At 41.7% G+C, this 19,955-nt stretch overlaps 1 protein-coding gene across 19 annotated transcripts in view; it reads right to left on the reverse strand.

The window, feature by feature from the left end:
* Positions 1–2,397: 2,397 nt before the first annotated feature.
* NEB (nebulin) overlaps positions 2,398–19,955 on the reverse strand; it is a 203,217-nt gene continuing 185,659 nt past the window's right edge. For 13 of the 19 annotated variants that reach the window (XM_088462027.1, XM_088462026.1, XM_088462030.1 and 10 more), the window contains 8 exons: positions 19,350–19,442; positions 18,095–18,202; positions 9,488–9,668; positions 7,328–7,420; positions 6,785–6,931; positions 6,661–6,696; positions 6,404–6,510; positions 2,398–3,117 (listed from right to left, as the gene is read on the reverse strand). In XM_088462027.1, coding sequence (XP_088318153.1) covers positions 2,944–3,117; positions 6,404–6,510; positions 6,661–6,696; positions 6,785–6,931; positions 7,328–7,420; positions 9,488–9,668; positions 18,095–18,202; positions 19,350–19,442 — 939 coding nt within the window. In that variant the 3' untranslated portion in view covers positions 2,398–2,943. The remainder of the gene's footprint in view (positions 3,118–6,403; positions 6,511–6,660; positions 6,697–6,784; positions 6,932–7,327; positions 7,421–9,487; positions 9,669–18,094; positions 18,203–19,349; positions 19,443–19,955) is intronic. The other 6 variants (XM_088462039.1, XM_088462038.1, XM_088462023.1 and 3 more) reach the window with 2 other exon arrangements.

A 19,955-nucleotide genomic window follows, 5' to 3' on the forward strand; every position in this document is an offset into this window, starting at 1 on the left:
AAATCAAAATAATTCCAATTCAATTATGGTAGTAATATCTATTTAAAGAGGATTTATATCCTAAACAAAAACTTTTTTATTGAGATTCCACTCCAGTGCTGTTTCAATCTGAAAGATCTTGTGGTCAATGGATGCCCACAAAAGGGGTTTGGCAGTGTCCAAACAAGTACTCTATTGATCACTGCTGTGATTCAGCATGTTTACATGGTTAGGAATAGGGTTTCTTACTGTAATGTAAAGGCTAATTCTACCAGAACAGTAGGTGTCTTGAGGGTGATGTGACAAAGGCCCTCATTCAGAGCCGTACGCTCTGAGCAGAGCGCACGCTCTGAATGAGGGCCGCCCTCCTAAAAAATGGAGCGTCCTCCTGGACGCTCGTATAGCTGTGAGTCACCACCCACAGCCTATACGAGCGTGCAGTTTGATGGCCGCGATGGTCTTGACCATCGCGACCATCGAAACTGCGAGCCGGAGCCTGCGGTTGAGGTTTTCAACCGCAAGCTCCGGAGTGATTTTAGCTCTATCAGAGCCAATATCACTCCCACTGACATCACTAGTGATGTCAGTGGGCCGGCTTCTGACGGGAGGCGTTCCCGTGGGAACGCCCCCGTCAGGGAGGCACGCCCCCAGCACGCCCACCAAAGGGGGCGTGCTGTCAATCAACATCGACAGCATGCCCCCTTTGATCAGACACAACGAGCGAAGGACTTTCCTTCGCTCGTCGCGTCTGGCGCATGCGCACAACGGAGCTCCCTCCGTTGTGCGCATGCTCAGTGCAGAACATCGACCCACTTGCGAGCGGTCAGCCGCTCGCGAGTGGGTCTGAATCAGGGCCAATGTGTTTTGACTAAGCACCTGCCTCTGGCAGCCACAAGGTCGGTCATCTGTAAAGTTTGGTAAATGCATACAATGTGCTTGTTATTAAAGACGTCAAGTTTAGCTGTAAGATGCTGTGCCCTGCAGCTCTGTGAGTGTACTCACCCGATGGGCCATCTTTGGGGTGTCCGCAGGCCTCAGTGTCTTCGATAGGATGGCAGCGAAAATGGTTTTCTCTTCCTTTTTTTTTTTTTTAAACTTGCGTTTAATTGTTTTCTTTGAGTCAATTTATGCTCTAGTTTTCCTGGTTTAAAATGTTACCTGGGATTTCAGCGAGTTGTTTTTATTAAGGGAGTTTGCCACTGCGGAGTAAATGTAATAGCGCTGCGATTTACAGGCATCAGAGTGTATCCCTGATGTTTTAAAGTGGCGATCATTGGTTTTGCCTTTTAAATAATTGTCCCGTTAAAGCATTGGGCAGACTCTCTGATGCCTGCAAGTTGCAGGCTATAACACAGTTACCCCTGAATATACTAAAGTGCTAACATGCTAAAGGAGGCTATTTCCGCAGGGTCCAGTGTCCCCCAATGGATTCAGAGAAATGGATTTAAACTAAAGAAATCCCATTATACAATTTATGGTGTTGATCTATAGGCAAAGCAAAGTTTCAGTCAGCTATTTGTGTCCCAGTTACCACTTGTGCTGTCAGATACCAGGGGACACCATTACACAAGTCCCAAACGACAGATGAATGATTGAAGGTCATTCCACCATTACATGCAGCCCTTTTAGGTTTAAAATATCCTTCAGAACTACACAATGTATAGAAGTAGAATAGATGAGAGTACATTCCCACTATAAGACTGTTGCAGATTGCAAAGTCATTGGTTTAAAAGAGAACACCACCTTTATTTCACCTATTTTAATCACGTATTCTAATATACTGCCAGGGGAAAGAGTGCAACTGTTGTGGGGTCTATTCATGAAGCAGTGAACAGAGTTGAAAAGTGTACCAGTGGAGAAGTTGCCCATGGCAACCAATCAGCTCCTACCTATTATTTTATACTTGATAAATACAACCTCAAAGCTGATTGGTTGCCATGGGCAACTTCTCCACTGGCACATTTCTCCATTCTTATCACCACTTCATGAATATACCGTATTTGTAAAGCTGACTACATCTCTTCTACAGAGCATCCTCCATGGAACCCAATTGATGCCTAATGAGAGTCCTTGATCAACTTTCTGCTCTCTGGGGCAGGTATTTGGTTCAACCCATTTGTAATGAGGAGGGACATATATGATTCAAGGAGGTATATTTACTACAGTGCAGGTTTTTAGGAGTGGAGATGTTGCCCATGGCAACCAATCAGATTCTACTTAACAGTTATCTAGCACCTTCTAGAAGATAATAGCTAGAATCTGATTGGTTGCTATGGGCATCATCTCCGCTTCTAAAAACCCGCACTTTAGTAAATATACCCCAAGGAGTTTAAATAAAGGTAACGCAATCCTATAATGTGTAATGTTGTGAGTTTAAACAAAATAATTGGCAATTCCAATTTATCAGCACAATAAAGATACTGCAGAAACCCCAGCTTTATTGTTCACTAATGTACAGGGAGTATGGGTTAGTCACCCTAGAACATAATCACATGCATGCAGCGTTCACAAGCAGAGGAGGGGAGAGGCTCGTCCTTTTTGTGATATCCTAGGGCAATTGCTTAAAACAATGTAAAATGGTGGATTTTACAATTCCAAGAAGTGTGTCAAGTCTGTGTACAGTAAGAAACATATTGAATAGAATAATAGGTAAAAAGCCAATGGCACAGTTCAAGTTATCTTACCACATCGTGTGAGTCTAGAACTATTTGTAACCAAGGACAATGTATATAATCCTGGTGTTAGCTGATGTTACCATAAAGAAGAAAAATCTCGTTTTTATAAAGTACAGTTGCAGGTCAGTCCAATCTTAGGAAAATACATACGATGTTAATATTTTTATATTTGATAGTTTTTATTTCAGAGAGAAGGCAAGAGAATTCAAAATGGCGACGTCTGCTCCCCCACGGATGTATCTGTGCAGTGTGGTGTCTGTCACTGCTGGAGGATGCTTTCATCGGTTTATTAAATGGCTTCCACGTAATTAGCTGGAAGCATGCCCGTCTTGCCAGTTCTCTGGACTGTTCCGTACATCCAGCCTTCATCTATGGTCTGGACATTTACTATGGTGTCGCCATCTTTGAAAGATACTTCATCATTGTCCGATGCCCTATAGTCATACATGGCTCTGAAGGTTTTCTGGAAAAGAGAAGCAATATATTTAGTTATTGCCTGTTATTACTTGTGTTAGATGCGTTTGTTGTGAAGACACCACACTGCATACATCCACCAGAACTGATCGGCTCATTAATGCTCTTTGTCCCGAAGGAGATAACTGTATTATATGCCTGGGACATGACAGAGGAAACTTCAATCGTTATTGAATTGATTTTACAAAATTGTAAGAAATAGCAGGGGAGATACATTTTTATATTTTATTGAAGGATTCTCAAAGGATTACTACCATGATTGTAAGTTTTTAAACCTATCAAAAAGCAGGCTTGGAATCACATCGTGACTCTTGCGGCGGAAAAATGTGACATTAAGGCCGGGTACACATCAGAATGACGTGTATCCCAGCTTATCCAATGCACGATGAAAGGATATATCGTGCGGCCGCACACACTGAATGATGCGGTGTACGACCGTGCGATATACCCTTCCATTCTGCATGTGGTCGTCATTGACGTCGTCCTATCTGACATGCAGCACATCAGATGGGACTACATCGCTGACGATGCACGTGAACGCGTGATTGAGGGTACACACTGAGCGATATGGATGATATATATCGTTCCGATCTGAGTTGGAACAATATATCATCCAAAATATCGCCTGACGTGTACCCGGCCTAATAAGGCCCTTTTCAGAAGCATTGTTTTTGCTTTTTGTTTTAAAATGACAAATTTTTACTTTTTTTTCTTTTAGTTTTAGATTATTTAATGACAACATTTATTTTTGATTTTACATTATGAAACTAGACAGAACATTTCAATACCATGTTTAATACCATAAGCAACAAAAGATAGATTAAAGTGTAATAAATCCAGTGAAATGTCCCCGTTTTACCACTGAATAAGGTTTGGAATGTACTTTTTGTTATTGTCAGTAACATATTAGTTGTGTATTTGAAAGGAAAAACAAAATCCCACAATGGAGTTGTTCCCACAGGAGACTGATCACGTTTGTAACTTGTATAAGGCACTATAGATATTGGATCAGGGGTAGGCAACCTGTGGCACCAGGGCCAGATTAACAATGGGGCAGATGGAGCTACAGCTCCAGGCCTCCTCATAAAAATAGGCCAATCATAATGATAGCATAATGATGACTGGATACCAGCTGGCCATGCAGTCATCCATAAATCATCATCAACCTTGGGATACATAGTGAAGGGTGTGTCCATGGCCACATGGCACTGGCCCACACGGCACTGTTCACACCTCCTCTGCTTCTCCGTATAGGCCCTTTAACACTTTCAGCCACCGACCCATGTTTCCCTTAATCCGGCCCTGTGTGGCACTCTAGCTGCTGTGGAGTAACACTTCCCAACATGGAGGTGTGGCCTAATTACCATAGGTCAAGGCCCTAAATGGCGTTATTTAGGAGGGCATGCCCGTATGGCACGCCTCCCATTAACCCATTAACGTCAGGCTGGGGGTGAGCCCAGCACTACGTCAGTACCTGAGCTGCCCCCCAGCCCATGTGCACGGCATCCATTCCTCTTCTCCGGTGCCCAACCTCCCGACCGCCCGCAGGACACTTCATCACGCGGGTGGAACAGCGGGGCAGTGCCCGAAAAATGGGACTGTCCCGCTGAAATCAGGAATGGCTGGGAGGGGTGCACCCTCTATGGGGTGGCGCCCTGTTCGACTGCACTGGACGAACATGCGTCAAGCCAGCCCTGCAATTACTGTAGGTACATCATTATATTTCCACCTGCTGTTTTCGCTTTGGAGATACTTCTTACCCTGACTCCTTTTTATATTGAGATTAGTTTGCTTGTCCTAACAATTTTGCAATTCTTTAGCTACAGTAACTGAAGTTAAAACACTTCACATCAATAGGGCCAATTAAAACCGTAATAATATAACTAAAATAAGCAACAGCAGATTATTACACTGAATAAAATTGATAGTCTTAGATTACACGCACACTCATAGAATAAATTGTTTGATTAAAATGTAAAAAGTTCTATTTTTGAGTATGTGCATAAATTAGGTTTTTGTAATATAGGACTGGTTATGCTTGCACATTTGGAAATTTCATTTCTGAAAGATCTTTTGGCTTAGACTGCAGACTCACTGAGGGCCTGATTCAGAGCCGCTCGTAAGCGGCCGCTCGTTCGCTCCGAGCGATGTTCGCACATCTGCGCATGGGTCGTAATGCGCATGCGCCAACCAGTCATTGCGGTCGGAAATCGAGCACTCGCAAAATAGCGAGTGCCTGCTAATTTGAGTGACAGGATGAGGCATTTGTGGGTGGTAACGGGAAGGTGCTTGAAAACGGGGAGTGGTGATCCAAACGCAGGCGTGCCAAATGGTCAAAACGGGCGTTTTAAGGGTGTGCATAATTAACAAAGCAGCGTCATCGACCACGTCACTTGGTTGTTTCTTAGCCTGAACTGTTCGCATGATTGCGGTAGGATAAACCTACCACAAGCACTGCGAGCAGTTCAGATGCCTTTCGATGTACTCGATTAATCAAATAAATAGCGGAGATGACGTAGGATGTGAGCGGCCAGGGGGCGTTTTTACAAAATAGCGAGCGCATGTTTCATTCGCTCGCTCAGACATAGAGGCGTCAACAGACCGCAAAGAGCGAGCGCTCAATTTAAATAGCCGTCCCCTTTTTCTGAACGAGCGAGCGCAAATAGCGTCTGGCTCTGAATCAGGCCCTGAGTACGACCTTGTTTGGAAATGACTTCTGCATGTTGGCACCTCTTTGACTCTTCAAACTGGCATCTTTTGATTATACAGTACAAACTGATGGGTCAAAACGATTTGCCTAACAGTTAAGTGCCACGGTCACAGCTATGAAACCTGAGTACTCATCGTTTGAACCTTTTAAATCAGGGGTGGAGAACCTTTTTTCTGCGGAGGGTCATTTTGATATATATAAAAAATGTTGCGGGTCCTGTACAGGCCACGCCCTCTCCGTGTGATGTCACATGGAGTGGGGCCACAATCACCGGTGATTACAGCAATGCCCGAAGCATCATGAGGATGCTCCAGGGAGCTGTAAGGGCAGCGGTGTGACCGTCTGAAACATCCTAAGGATGCTCCAGGCGGCACTGCTGCAAAGATTCTGGCTGCAGGGTGCCATTCTAGGCATCCTGCTAGCCAGGTGAAGCTAGCAGAAAAAAGCTCAGAGGGCCAGACCTAATGATTCCGTGGGCCTTATATGGCCCCCGGGCGTGAGGTTCCCCATCCCTGTTTTAAATGAACCCACAAGAATGCTGTAATGAAATGTCTTGGTCACTTACTCCAGTAGTGGATGGATGTGATGGGACAGATGACGCTGTTGTTTGCTGTGTGGCCACAGATGAGGACCTTTGTTGTGGAAGTTCGGTAGTTTTTGCTTGCTTGTAACCTATGATGGTAAGATGTCACCATGAAAACATAGAAGAAGTACTGAGCATTTGCGGTAAGCTGTAATTTGCTGCTAAAAGCGGTCATATACTGCCAGACTCTACAGCGCTTGCTAGGCTGCTTTAGTCGTTCTTGCGAGGTGTATACTTACCTTGGTAGAACAGTATATGTGAGCTTTCCTTGTGGCCTATAAGTGTTATGGGACAATGACAGTGATAAGTACTTGTGGTGTTCTACAAGTATGGAGTGGTCTTAGTTATTTATTGTCATTATACCTGTTACAGTAGTTGTAAAGATGCCTCCATTGCTGTAATAGGAATGATGATGGTCGGCCGGATCAGACGGCTCAGATTTCTCATCCCCAGCGCTGAGGCTCAAGGCACTAGCAGAACGGGAGTGCTCACGGCTGCGACGAGCTTGAACTGCGAGAAAAAAAAGAGGCCACAAGAGGCAGAGAAACAAGTTGGGTGTATGCACTTCATATAGTCTAACATAATGTTATTTATATATACATACAGCATGTAGATAGATATGTGTGTATGTATACAAATAGATAAAGATAATGTGTTTGTGTAAATAATAAATATATATATATATACATAATTATGTGTAATCATGTAATGTTTATGTAATCTATGGATGTGTTGTATACAGTATGGTTTTTCATAACAGAGTTATTAATTTACAGTGAGTAGAAGGTAGTATTTTTTGAGAAGGGGTGGGGTAATGTATGTACTGTATGAGTATTTTTTTTCGCATTGTCAAACAGCTAGAAGTCGGATATTTAGTGCAGGTTCTAGCCCCTCCCATTTCCATACCAGAAAGCATGTGAAGGCTTCTTGATTGAATGTTGTCTTCTGCTGGGTCATAGTCGAACACGGATCCTGGATTTGTACGCCAGACTCTAAGATCTATATGTAAGAAATAGCAAGTTAAGATCATGAATTATCTCTGCACCCCCATTCACAGTGCCAAATATTCCAAAACCACTTGTAAGGTCAAAGCCATCCACTGTAGATTGATTATGTTGTGGCAGGTGGATAAAAACCTTAATTTCGCATAATACAGCGCAGTATGCCAGTTTAATAACTAGTATAAGTTAGAGGGGCATATGTATCAAGCTGATTTTTACCTAAAATTATGGAGAAACTGTAGTTTCTGCATAATTTTATGTATTGTTGCTATGTACTAATAGCACAATGCAGAAGATTTCACAGAAATCTCCGGCAAAGTGCTAATTAGCACTTGAGATCGCAGTCCCCATTATTGTCAATGGGGACTACAATCTGACACCTAGGTACTAAACTCCGAAAAGCTCAGCTTTTTGGAGTTTAGCCCCGGTAGTTTACACCATCTTCAGATGGTGTAAACTACTGTTTGCCTATGGGTGCTTCAGGGGTAGGAGAGAGATCTTTCGATCTCTCCCCCACAGCCCCCGGCCAGTTACGGAAGTTGACGCTGTGTGCATGTGCAGTGTTAACTTCCCCCGATGAAGTCTCACTTCTGTGAAAGACTTCTCCTAAATGCCGGGAAAATAACTCGTGGTGACAGCAGTTACACCAACCTGTGAGTTCTTGGTAGTACATACTGTATTAAAAATGAAGATATCCCCGGCGAGTTAGGAACATAATAATCGTGGCTGGCCCGCCTACATTAGCAATTCATTAATTTAATACATCCGTACATTTATTAAACTTTTGACAGATCTTAGTGTCAGTTACGCTTTCCGGGCAAATAGTTATCAAATGAAATTGTGAGAGATAAAGTACTAACCTATCAGCTTCCAATTTACAGTTTGCAGGCTGTGTTTAAAAAATGATAGTTAGGAGCTGATTGGTTAGTAATTTATTTTTTACAATTGTATCTCTCTCCCAGCTTTGATAAATACCAGTGTGAGAATAGACTTACTGCAGAAACAGTCCTATAATTACAGTATATAGAATATATGTGTGTGTATGCCCATAGTGACAGTGCCCTTGGTAGTAATATACATGATAGAACACAAAGGAATATGTTTGTCTTTTTCCAGTCCATGGGGGCAATATAATTAATTAGTGGTGGCTGGGTTGCAATTTGCCATTCCAGCACAAGTCATTATGAGCAGCAACATCGATACTTTTCTTTGCAATTATAGAGATCTACTGTTATTTGTGAATCTGTGCTACTGATTGAATTAGCTGACATAGGGCCTGATTCAGAGCCGGACGCTCTGACCAGAGCGCTCGCTCTGAATCAGAGCCCTCCTCCATTAAAATGGAGCATCCTCCTGGACGCTCGCATAGCTGTGGGTGACCACCCACAGCATATACGAGCGTCCAAAAGATGGTCGCGATGGTCTTGACCATCGCGACCATCGGACTTGCGACGGAGACCTTGCGGTAGGGTCTCCCTGCCACAAGCCCTGGAGTGATTTTGGCTCTATCAGAGCCAAAATCACTCCCACTGACATCACTTGTGATGTCAGTGGGGCCGGCTTCAGACGGTAGGCATTCCCAAGGGAACGCCTCCATCTGGCAGGCACGCCCCCAGCACGCCCACCAAAGGGGGCGTGCTGTCAGTCACCATCGACAGCACGCCCCCTTTGGTGCAAGACCCGGAGCGACAGCTTGGCTGTCGCAGTCCGGGTCTCGCGCATGCGCACGACGGAGCTCCCTCCGTCGTGCGCATGCGCAGTGGGGAACATCGACCCACTTGCGGGCGTACTGCCGCTTGCGAGTGGGTCTGAATGACCCCCATAGTGTATTCATTTTGGAAACAACCGCATACTGAAAGTTTAATTACTCATATATTCATAATGATCAATCTGAACTTCAATCTCCACACCATTCACACTTAAACTGTTCAACAACCAGATGTTTAAACTTATCCATTCACATTAACTTGATTTTGAAAGCTGTATTCTCCAATAGCTATTATGCTCTTCTTCTAATCCTACAGTACAGTCAAATAGAGGTGTACAACATCGGAAGATCTGGTACCTGTGGCATCTTGATCTTGTTCGCTTCTCTTTCGTTCAATTTCTACGACCTTTCTCTGAATTCCGCGGTAGTTAATGTCACTGAAGTCGATGGTGTTCTTCTTCACTCTTTCTGTAATTGGGTCACTGGCCACGGGAGTGAAGCTTCCCTTCTGCTTTTCAAAGTCTTCATGGTATTTCACCTGTAATCAGGAATATCAGGTATCAATAAAACCTTTTCAGATACATTGTAAAACAACAAATGAATGGAGTTGACAGATAAAATAAAAGAACATGTTTAGATCATATATGCATGCTGTAAATGGTTTCCATTATATAAAGCAGTGCAGAACTAGCATAGACATATTTGTAGTTTAAAAACATAATTTTTATATTTCCGTTATTTTTCTCTGAATCCATTGAGGGGGAACATTGGACTCGGGGATATAGAGTCTGAAACTGCTCCCCATTCTATATTCTCCATGGAGTGTACAGGGAGAGAGAGCATGCAGTCTCCCCAGTGGAGACATAGAAAGGGACTAAAGCAACATAAAGAAGGATTTAGCATAAATATAAAAGTCCGGTTTTCTATATTATCCAACTGAGGAACATTGGAGCTCAGGATCATCCCAAAGCTGTCTTCATGGGAGTGGGTACAGTCAGAAATTGCACAGCACCTTCTGTCCAAAGTACACTTCTTCGGGTGCAAAACATTTAACTTGCATAACTTGGATAATGTATACATGGAGGACCAGGAGGCTATCAACATGGAGAATCAGGAGGCTATCAACACAGGTGGTCAGACGAAGCTCACTGTTCTGTTTAAATGTGCCTTAGCATTGTCAGGAACAGGTTTCACCACCACAAAGTATGACTGTCGAATCAAATAAGTAAGTCTACCAATGATTTACATCCACACCGGCCATTATCTTTTATAGACGTCATAGAGGACCAAAAAGATCATCAGTTTTGCGACATAGGGCCGTATTCAATTAGAAGCGAAAAGCCGTTTTCTGCGGAAAAGTATCGCCGATCTGAGCTTTTTGCATGGTCAGAACTTATCTCCAAATTCAATTCCAGCCGGGTTTCGCCTACGCGGAAAGTCAATGCAATGTAATAGTCGAAAAAGATTTGCCTAAGAATAGCAGTAGAAAAGAAGTGCAATTTTTTTATTTTGAGGTGCAAAGGTGGGGAAACCATTCAGAACCCTTGGGACAGCCCCCAAAGGACAACTGTGTAGTAAAATTCAGGGAATAACTTAAGAACACCTCAAAAAAACTTTCATTTTGGGGGTGAAAAAGTACAAAGTGGGGGGACAAGCATAAACATTTGTGAAATAGCCTTCTTAGGGGTCTGCAAGGATGGGTCAGGTGTTTTTAGGATTGCAGGTGCATGTAACAGGTGTGTTTTTCATGTTTTTTGAACTTCACTTTAGAGAATTTCAAATATGCAAGTACCCATTTTCAGGTACCCCAAATTTGACTGGACTACTTATTTTCACCATAAAATACTGCTTAATGCCATTTTTCACCACTTTTACAAGGACGCTAATAACAAGGATTTAAAATGACTTCAGTACTCCCAAATAGTTTTATTAGGGCTATTGGAACACTTCTACATTGATCCCCAATGTTAGTGCATCTTTTTGAGGGGTTCAGACTGAGTTCCCCTATTCTGACAGTACTTTTCCCCTGTTCTTCATTCGCCGCTTGCCGTTTTTGCCTGGTTAGTAATTGAATAGGGCAAAAAGTGGGGATGCGCACGATAACGTTACGCGAAAAGTCGGGTAGGCAGAACTTTTTTGCTGAGGCAAAGCTAATTGAATACAGCCCATAGAGTCTTTTTAACATACATTCTCAGAGCCCTCACAACATGCAAGCAATGAAGAGATCCCTCTTCTCCAAAGACTAATCTTAGTGCAATGCCAGGATCACAATGTCCTCATTTACATGAAACATAGATACCAACATAAACTGAAAGGAACAGCTCTATCATGAAACATGGAGACAGAGCCCACACCTTCTTATCTGCTGCAATAGTTTAAAGAAACTTTTTTTCATGATGAAAGCCCTTGCTGCCTGGTCTCCAAGACAGTTTTCTCAGGGAAATCATAATTTTTACCATAACCCTTCAGCCATGGTCCTGATGTTTGGGTTCAGCTGCCCCCTTCCCTATTTCCATAGCCTCCAGGCAAAGGTGCTAACCCCCCTCCTCACCCTGCATCTTTGCCTAACAATGGAACGCCTTGCTCATAAGAACAGATCTAACTCAGGAATTAAAATATCCTCTTGTTATAATAAAATAGCCTTATATGATAATAACATCTTCCTTTCTAACACATATTCCCTTATTTCCCTATCAAGCAAGCTTTAAAATAAATAGGGCCAAGGTGGAAATTCTCTATTTATTCATTTTTCATTTCACCAAAGAAAATACTCCCCTATAGCTAAATTTTCCCTTTAATTGGCAATTCAGTAAGTACAAGTATTTAGTAATTTTCCTGGATAGGATTGTTGAAGTCCTTTACCAAGCAAACATTATTCCCCTCATGGGATTGGCACATGGATACCTTAGCTATAAATATGCTGCTGGGACTGCGGTACCTCTTCACACATAACTCAACAGTGTTCCTGACACTACCCTAAACTTCACTGCAAAAAATGACAATATAATTTGTCCGGACTGTAAAACAACCCTATATTCAATCCTGTGTTCTCCAAAGGGCCACATTCTTTGAAGGTTTGGGCATCCTTCATTTCCAGAAATACCAGCTTTCCTGGAAAAGTGTGTACAGCGCCACTTCCATCCGCATTTTAGAGTATGGGTTGACTTGACAGAATCAGTAGCTCTTGGCACGACATTTAAGAATTCTCCTCTGTGGTTGACCAGGCTCCGAGACCAGGTTTCATCCGGTTGTCCCTAACTATCTCATCATGCAGTAACAGAATGTGTAACCTATCTTCACCCCCTTTCCCAGTAATCTCCATATAAGGCAATCTGATTTTTACCCCAACCTCTTACTCAAAATAGCCTTCCTGGATTTTCAAAAGGGCAGTTACACTGGTACTTAATGATTAGACATTTTTGCTAGTCAGTTATAACAGCTTTTTTAGAAGCCCCCTCTAAAAGTATTATCTAAAAATTTTTAATGTGCTTCTTGTAATCTCTACTGAGGATAATGCTCCACACAGACATAAGTGGGAGCTTATTGTCAAGGAAGCCTTGAATGCTGAGGATTGGTTCAACATTTGGAAGGACCTCACAAAAATCTTGCATTAATGTTCATATTAGAAAATGTCTAAAAATTTATTTTTAGGTGGTATTATGTCCCAACCAATATATGCTATTTTTTTTTCAGAGTACTTGGATATGTGCTCAGTGAACTGCAGGTAATCACTTTTTCCCTTATTATTATTCTTATTATTTTTATTATTAATAGTTACTTAAATAGTACAAGCATATTATGCTGCGCTTTACAATTCTGGTGGCTACAAGATCTTCAACCTAATCACCATCACCTTGCTCTCCTTCTTAAAGTTTGACCGTAGTACTATACTTGCTACCATTGCTTCTTGTCTCCTAGTCTCATTCAGTGACTCTGTGTGCTCATTCTTTGTTGGGTACAATCTGCTAAAAAAAACTTCAGGATTTAGAGAACATCCTCCAGGATACAGACCACACTTACCCAGTTTTTCACCACTGGAATGAACACACCTAAGGTGCTGGAACTTTTAATTTCACCCAACGTATGATTTTGTTGGCTTCCTTTATCACAAAAGAGCACCTTGTGCCTCCCTGATGGTTGGTTTATGCCGTGATTGCAGCATTGTTTGGCCATCTTTATGACCCTCCAAAAGCTGTTCTGACCACCTTTCCACCATTTCGATTGCCCAGGCTGTAAGGCCTGAGGGAAGCTCCAGCCCCAACATACTGTATATACTGTAGACTTAAATATGGTCTAAAATTGTGTTTTTTGACAAGTGTGCATTCCCATTTTTCTCTTTCCTTACTTGAGAGAGAATAAAGAGTCTGCAAACTGCAAGATACCTGGGCCTTCTTTCAGGTTTGATCAAGGAAGTCTTCCAACTGAGGAGAACGGAAGGAACTCAACTGTTCTTCCATTTAAACTATACAGTCAGGTGCATAAATATTGGGACATTGACAGAATTTTCATATTTTGGCCTCTATTCACCACCACAATGGCTTTGAAATGAAACAAACAAGATGTGCTTTAACTGCAGACTTTCAGATTTAATTTGAGGGTAATTACATCCAAATCAGGTGAACGGTGTAGGAATTACAACGGTTTCTATATGTGCTTCCCACTTTTTAAGGGGCCAAAAGTAATGGGACAAACTAAACAATCCTAAATCTAACTTTCCCTTTTTAATACTTTGTTGCAAATCCTTTGCAGGCAATTACAGCCTGAAGTCTGGAATGCATAGACATCACCAGACGCTGGGTTTCATCCCTGGTGATGCTCTGCCAGGCCTCTACTGCAAATGTCTTCAGTTCCTGCTTGTTCTTGGGGCATTTTCCCTTCAGTTTTGTCTTCATCAAGTGAAATGCATGCTCAATCGGATTCAGGTCAGGGGATTGACTTGGCCATTGCATAACATTCCACTTTTTAGCCTTAAAAAACTCTTTGGTTGCTTTTGCAGTATGCTTCAGGTTATTGCCCATCTGCACTATGAAGCGCCGTCCAATAAGTTCTGAAGCACTTCAGAATTCATTCTGCAGCTTTTGTCAGCAGTCATATCATCAATAAATACAAGGGAACCAGTTCCATTTGCAGCCATACATGCCCACGCCATGACACTACCACCACCATGCTTCACAGATGAGGTGGTATGTTTTGGATCATGAGCAGTTCCTTTCCTTCTCCATACTCTTCACTTCCCATCACTCTGGTACAAGTTGATCTTTGTCTCATCTGTCCATAGGATGTTGTTCCAGAACTGTAATGGCTTTTTTAGATGTTGTTTGGCAAACTGTTTTTGTGACTCACCAATGGTTTACATCTTGTGGTGAACCCTCTATATTCACTCTTGTGAAGTCTTCTCTTGATTGTTGACTTTGACACATATACACCTACCTCCTGAAGAGTGTTCTTGATTTGGCCAACTGTTGTGAAGGGGTTTTTCTTCACCAGGGAAATAATTCTTCTGTCATCCACCACAGTTGTTTTCCGTGGTCTTCAGGGTCTTTTGGTGTTGCTGAGCTCTCCGGTGCATTCTTTCTTTTTAAGAATGTTCCAAACAGTTGATTTGGCCACACCTAATGTTTTTGCTATCTCTCTGATGGGTTTGTTTTGATTTTTCAGCCTAATGATGGCTTGCTTCACTGATAGTGACAGCTCTTTGGATCTCATATTGAAAGTCGACAGCAGCTGATTCCAAATACAAATGTCACACCTAGAATCAACTCCAGACCTTTTACCTGCTTAATTGATAATGAAATAACGAGGGAATAGCCCACACCTGTCCATGAAATAGCTTTTGAGTTGATAGTCCCATTACTTTTGGCCCCTTAAAAAGTGGGAGGCACATATAGAAACCTTTGTAATTCCTACACCGTTCACCTGATTTGGATGTAATTACCCTCAAATTAAATCTGAAAGTCTGCAGTTAAAGCACATCTTGTTTGTTTCATTTCAAAGCCATTGTGGTGGTGAATAGAGGCCAAAATATGAAAATTCTGTCAATGTCCCAATATTTATGCACTCTGAATCTGGCGCCCCACCAAGGACTGAACCACAGTAGGAATCTGACGCTTCTGAGGCCTAGTTGGAGAAGTTTACTCTAGAATCCTCTCTATTGAGGATGCAGTGCCCAACTAGGTCCTGCACCAAATTTGTCAGACTTTGTGTCCGAGCTTACAAAGACTCAAACACTGCTGGCCAATCGACCTCAGATGAAGCGGTATTAGCATAGGAGGTGGTAGGGAAGTGACTCTCTCATCTCTTTGGGATGTGCAACAAGCTCAGAAATAAACTGGGGCAAAGATTTCAGACAGACTTGTTCTGCCAAATCAGTGGCACCACCCACACACATGGACGATGTCCACATGGCATCTGCGCTTGACTGTTCATTAAGTGATTTTAAATTAAAATACTTTTTAAGCAAGTAAAAAACTCACTGATGTCGCCTCCAGACTTCTTTACCCCCTTTGAGACATACAAGATATATATGAGGTAAAACTATTACAGCAGTATTAAGTTAGAGAGTCAAAATGAACTGTAATAGCAGACAAAATACTCAAGCAGGAGTCTGTGGTGAATGGCACACACCTCTGTAATACTTCCTTGCAGAGAGATGTAGAGTAGAGCTGCAAGTCTGATTATCTGCTTCTTCTGGCAGGTTTCCCACCTTGAGGGAAGCTGGCCGAGGAGGAGGTGCTGGATGTCTGGGGAATAGCAGCTCCACCAAATACATGTCCACCATCAGGGAGTATGGCTCCTTAATTGCTAGACAATACCAAGTGAGTGTGTAATACACAAATGCCCCAAGGTATTAAACAAATATTGCCCACAGCAGCCATTCAAAAGAGAGTGACCTGCAGCCCCACCTGATCTGCCTTCCGAGCACCGTAGGCTCTGCATCTTTTCCCTCTGTGCAGGCCCCAGTTTAGCAGAATCATGGCCCCATACATACTGCTGCCCAACACGGCAGCAGATACTGCCCCCCCACCTCTCCCAGAAGCAATTCTTCAGAGGAGTGTGTGTGTGGGGTGGGGGGACAGGGAGTGGTACTAGAATGGCTCCTGCTGCCATGGAGGCTTCGTGTGTACAACTGACCATCATGGCAAAAATGTTTAAATAAAATTAAAAATAAAATACATTTATAAATATAGCAAACCGCAGCCAAAGTCACATTAGTGCAAAATACCCTACTCCTGTAAGAATTCAAAGAAAATTAAGTTCCCTGGGCAAGGAGGGGTGGGGATATAGAAGGGAGCACAGTCTTTTTTTTTTTATTAAAGTGCCAAATTGTTTGATGAGCCTCTATATCCTCAAAGTCCAGTGTCCAATTGGTTGACAAATAAATAGTAAAACCATAAGCACTATTTGAAAGTCTTACATATAGTCATCCCATGAAGCAACCATTACCGCCCACTAGTCATGACAGAAGGTTAACAGGAGGTCCATGCAGGAACCTGCAGCTCACCTTTTTATTTAATTAGGGTGGGTGTATTGTGAGCAACAAAATGTTTGATTGTGAAAAATAAAATGGAGGAATGAAGCTGAGATGCAGTCAGTACATACTTACCTACCCTCATGGAACTTCCAGGGTTCTCCAGAAGCGTAGGTTACCCTCCTGCATCCTGCCAACTTCCTAGTGAAATGTGTATCTTGGCCATGCCCTCTCTTCATATAGACCTTCAATTTGCAGCATTATGCCATTAGGGGCAAAGCCTAATAATGAGAAGCGGCCGTCCTTGCACCCACAGTGATAAATTGCATTTTTCGTCCGGCTACTCTCCCAGAGGAGAAAATGTTAAAGTTGGCAAGTATAAGTATAAGTCAGTATGTTTTTGAAAATGTGTAAAGTATGGAGTACATATATCGAACTGTTGTAGGATAATGGTGTGAACCAGGTGGTGTTTTCCTTAGCAAAAAATTATGTCCTGGCATTCATTTTAATAAAGGGTGATACAATAATGACAGAATTAGTTTGGTTGCCATGAGTTACTTATGGAAGTTTTTAAAATTGGACTTTATCATCTTGTCACTATGGCATGTGTGAGGTGTGTCTTAGATATCATTGTTGCATCAGCTACTATAAATATGCCAATTTGCCAAACCGGTGCATCATAAACATTAGTCATGTGAATAAATAGGCTGTATTCTCAAGAACATAGGTTCAGATCAAATAATGGCTGTTCCAAGATGTGTAGGGTTCCATATGCTCTTTGGAGCTAATGCAGAACTCAACATACGGCTATTTGCAGAGTGTATATTGCGTACATTCGCACTGCACATGTGCAGAAAATGGGTGCATACAATACAGTCGGTGTAGAGCCATACCCATTTTGACTCGATCTAAATTTACGACGTAGAACTGGGTTGTAAATTAGGTGTTTTCACACAAGCAGTGAGGGCGTGGTGACATAAATGTGTCTTATGTAGACCTGGACATAAGGGGAAATACACCTGTTTAGAGGCATATATTTGGCACCTAATATGGGGCAGCACTGATGATGCTGACTAGTAACAAACCAGCCCCCCATGCCGATGTGATCGCATCTTGACATGTGCACTACTCTGCCTATGGGCAAATATATGTTTTTTTTTTCTGGGAACGTGTCACTTGAGCATAATAGGCTGGATTTACTTCCAACTCTGCATCAGACTCTAAGGGGCTTATGTAATAGGGTGCGATCTGGTGCCGCTGCGGGAACTCGAGTCTTCTGGTATTTTTAAAGCTGCAATAATTTTAAAGGCAAAACCAATCTGGTTTTGCCTTAAAAATGATTGCCACTTTAAAAATTAGAGCACTTATAGGTCAAATTATGCATAAGAAAAGGCGACCTAATCTTCCCGCTCTACGGACTGTATAAATATGACATTAATAGCAGGTAGGGTTTTTATCACTAATTTAATCACAAAGACAGAATAAATATATATTACCGATGATATGTGGCGTTGGGTTTCACGAACACGTCTCATTTCAGGTGTATCGAGCACGAAAGCAGCTTTTCCTTGTATCTGCTTACGGAAACTGTCCGAATACAGTACCTGAAGGTGAAGAAATAATTAGTCAGCGGACTGTACAATGATCGCTGTTGTTTCCAAGAGATGGGACATTTGTTACAAGTGGTAGTAGTGTAAACTAGCAGCAAACCGTAAGTAACCAAAGCTCTTTCAACCAGGAATGGGGCATTGAAGAACATTTTACTTACCTGATCTTCAGAAAACAGATGAAAACCCTCTAAACCATATCATTTCCTGGGTTGTTAATTATTAGAAATCTATTATAACCACGTCTAATTACAAAAAAGATTAATATGCAAAGTTGCAAACCAGTACTGCAAATTTCTGATATACTGAATGTCCTATGGTCTATAAATTGATGATATACAGATCTATATACGGATATATGTGCAGGATCCAACATCAGTATGTGAAATTAAATTATTGGAACTTGAAACTGAATCCACAACTTCGTCATTGTCTAGTGATTAATTGCTTTATCTAGTAAAAAAAAAAAGGATTCAAAGATTACAATAGATTTTGATTAACTGTTTGCTCTAAAAGACTGTTGCGATGTTACTATCCTATATCTGAACTGTATTAAAACTATAGATGTTCGGTTTGGTTTTCCTGGAATATGAAAACACCCAAAGTTAGGAGTTCCGAGTTGAATTGAGTCCCATATCGGAGTCCCGGCTCGGGTCTGCTGTCAGTTCAGAACTCAGATTTAAAAGCCGAACTCAGGTTTTGGATTGCATGTAAACTGGTCTAAATTACAAGATTTTACCAATATTTTTTTTCATCAATTTTTATCGTTTTTTAATCCAAAACCAAATCTGAACCAATACACTTGAGGGTGGTTTTACCAAAACACGTTGATGAAATAAAAGCCATAGTTTATCCCCAATGAGCCACATCTAGTAACTTTAGTATGTTTATCACCCAGTAAAGACATTACCTGGTAAAATCAAATTGGTCCCTTAAAAACACAGTAAGTATGATAATTATTAATGGAAATCCTCCAGCCACTGAATGTTATCTTTTAGTATATAGTCAAGATTGTAATCCTTGGAAAAAATGTTATAAATGCTATAGTAATTTAGATTAAGAAATCCATACACTGCACAGAGCAGACAATTAAATGTGTTACGTTTTAAGAGGGGTTTTTTTGGGGGCTGGTTCACAAAAATACCGAGCTAATAGCTTCCTGGTTGCGTTTAACCCTCTCCATCTCTGGAGTGACAGGCGTTGGTGTAGCTTTCCCCAAATTTTCTTTGTATGACACCTAAAGTGCACAAAGAAGCATCCATGTGTCACCATAAATATGCATAACGCTACTACACAATGAGTGTTACGTTTTAGTGTCACATAACTGCACAGAGGAGGAGATGGTAAGAGAAAGTTAGACTTAAAGCAATGGCAAACGTTTCTTACTAACACAACTGTCTAATTCAATTCATCAAACTTGGCAAGTTAGGGCAACAAAAACATTATTGAGCAACCAATGTATGCACTCAACTACTGAGCAAATGGTAGAAGAATTTAATATTACATAAACAATGGGCTAATGACGAACAATATGTAACTTCCACATACAGTGATCTGAAGGCCCAGATGATCCACTTCTTCAACATACAGGTGTAGATAACACAGTCTTATTGCAATAAAGGTTCATACACACTAGACGATGTGCTGTATGAACGATATTGGTGAAATATTTCCCTTGAACTTTCTGTAGGACAAACAATATTGGTTGTACACACTGAAAGATGTCTTTAAAGATATCTTTCAATGAAGT

Source organism: Taudactylus pleione, unplaced genomic scaffold (assembly GCF_031769625.1).
Source record: "Taudactylus pleione unplaced genomic scaffold, aTauple2 ptg001137l, whole genome shotgun sequence".
Lineage (NCBI taxonomy): Eukaryota > Metazoa > Chordata > Amphibia > Anura > Myobatrachidae > Taudactylus > Taudactylus pleione.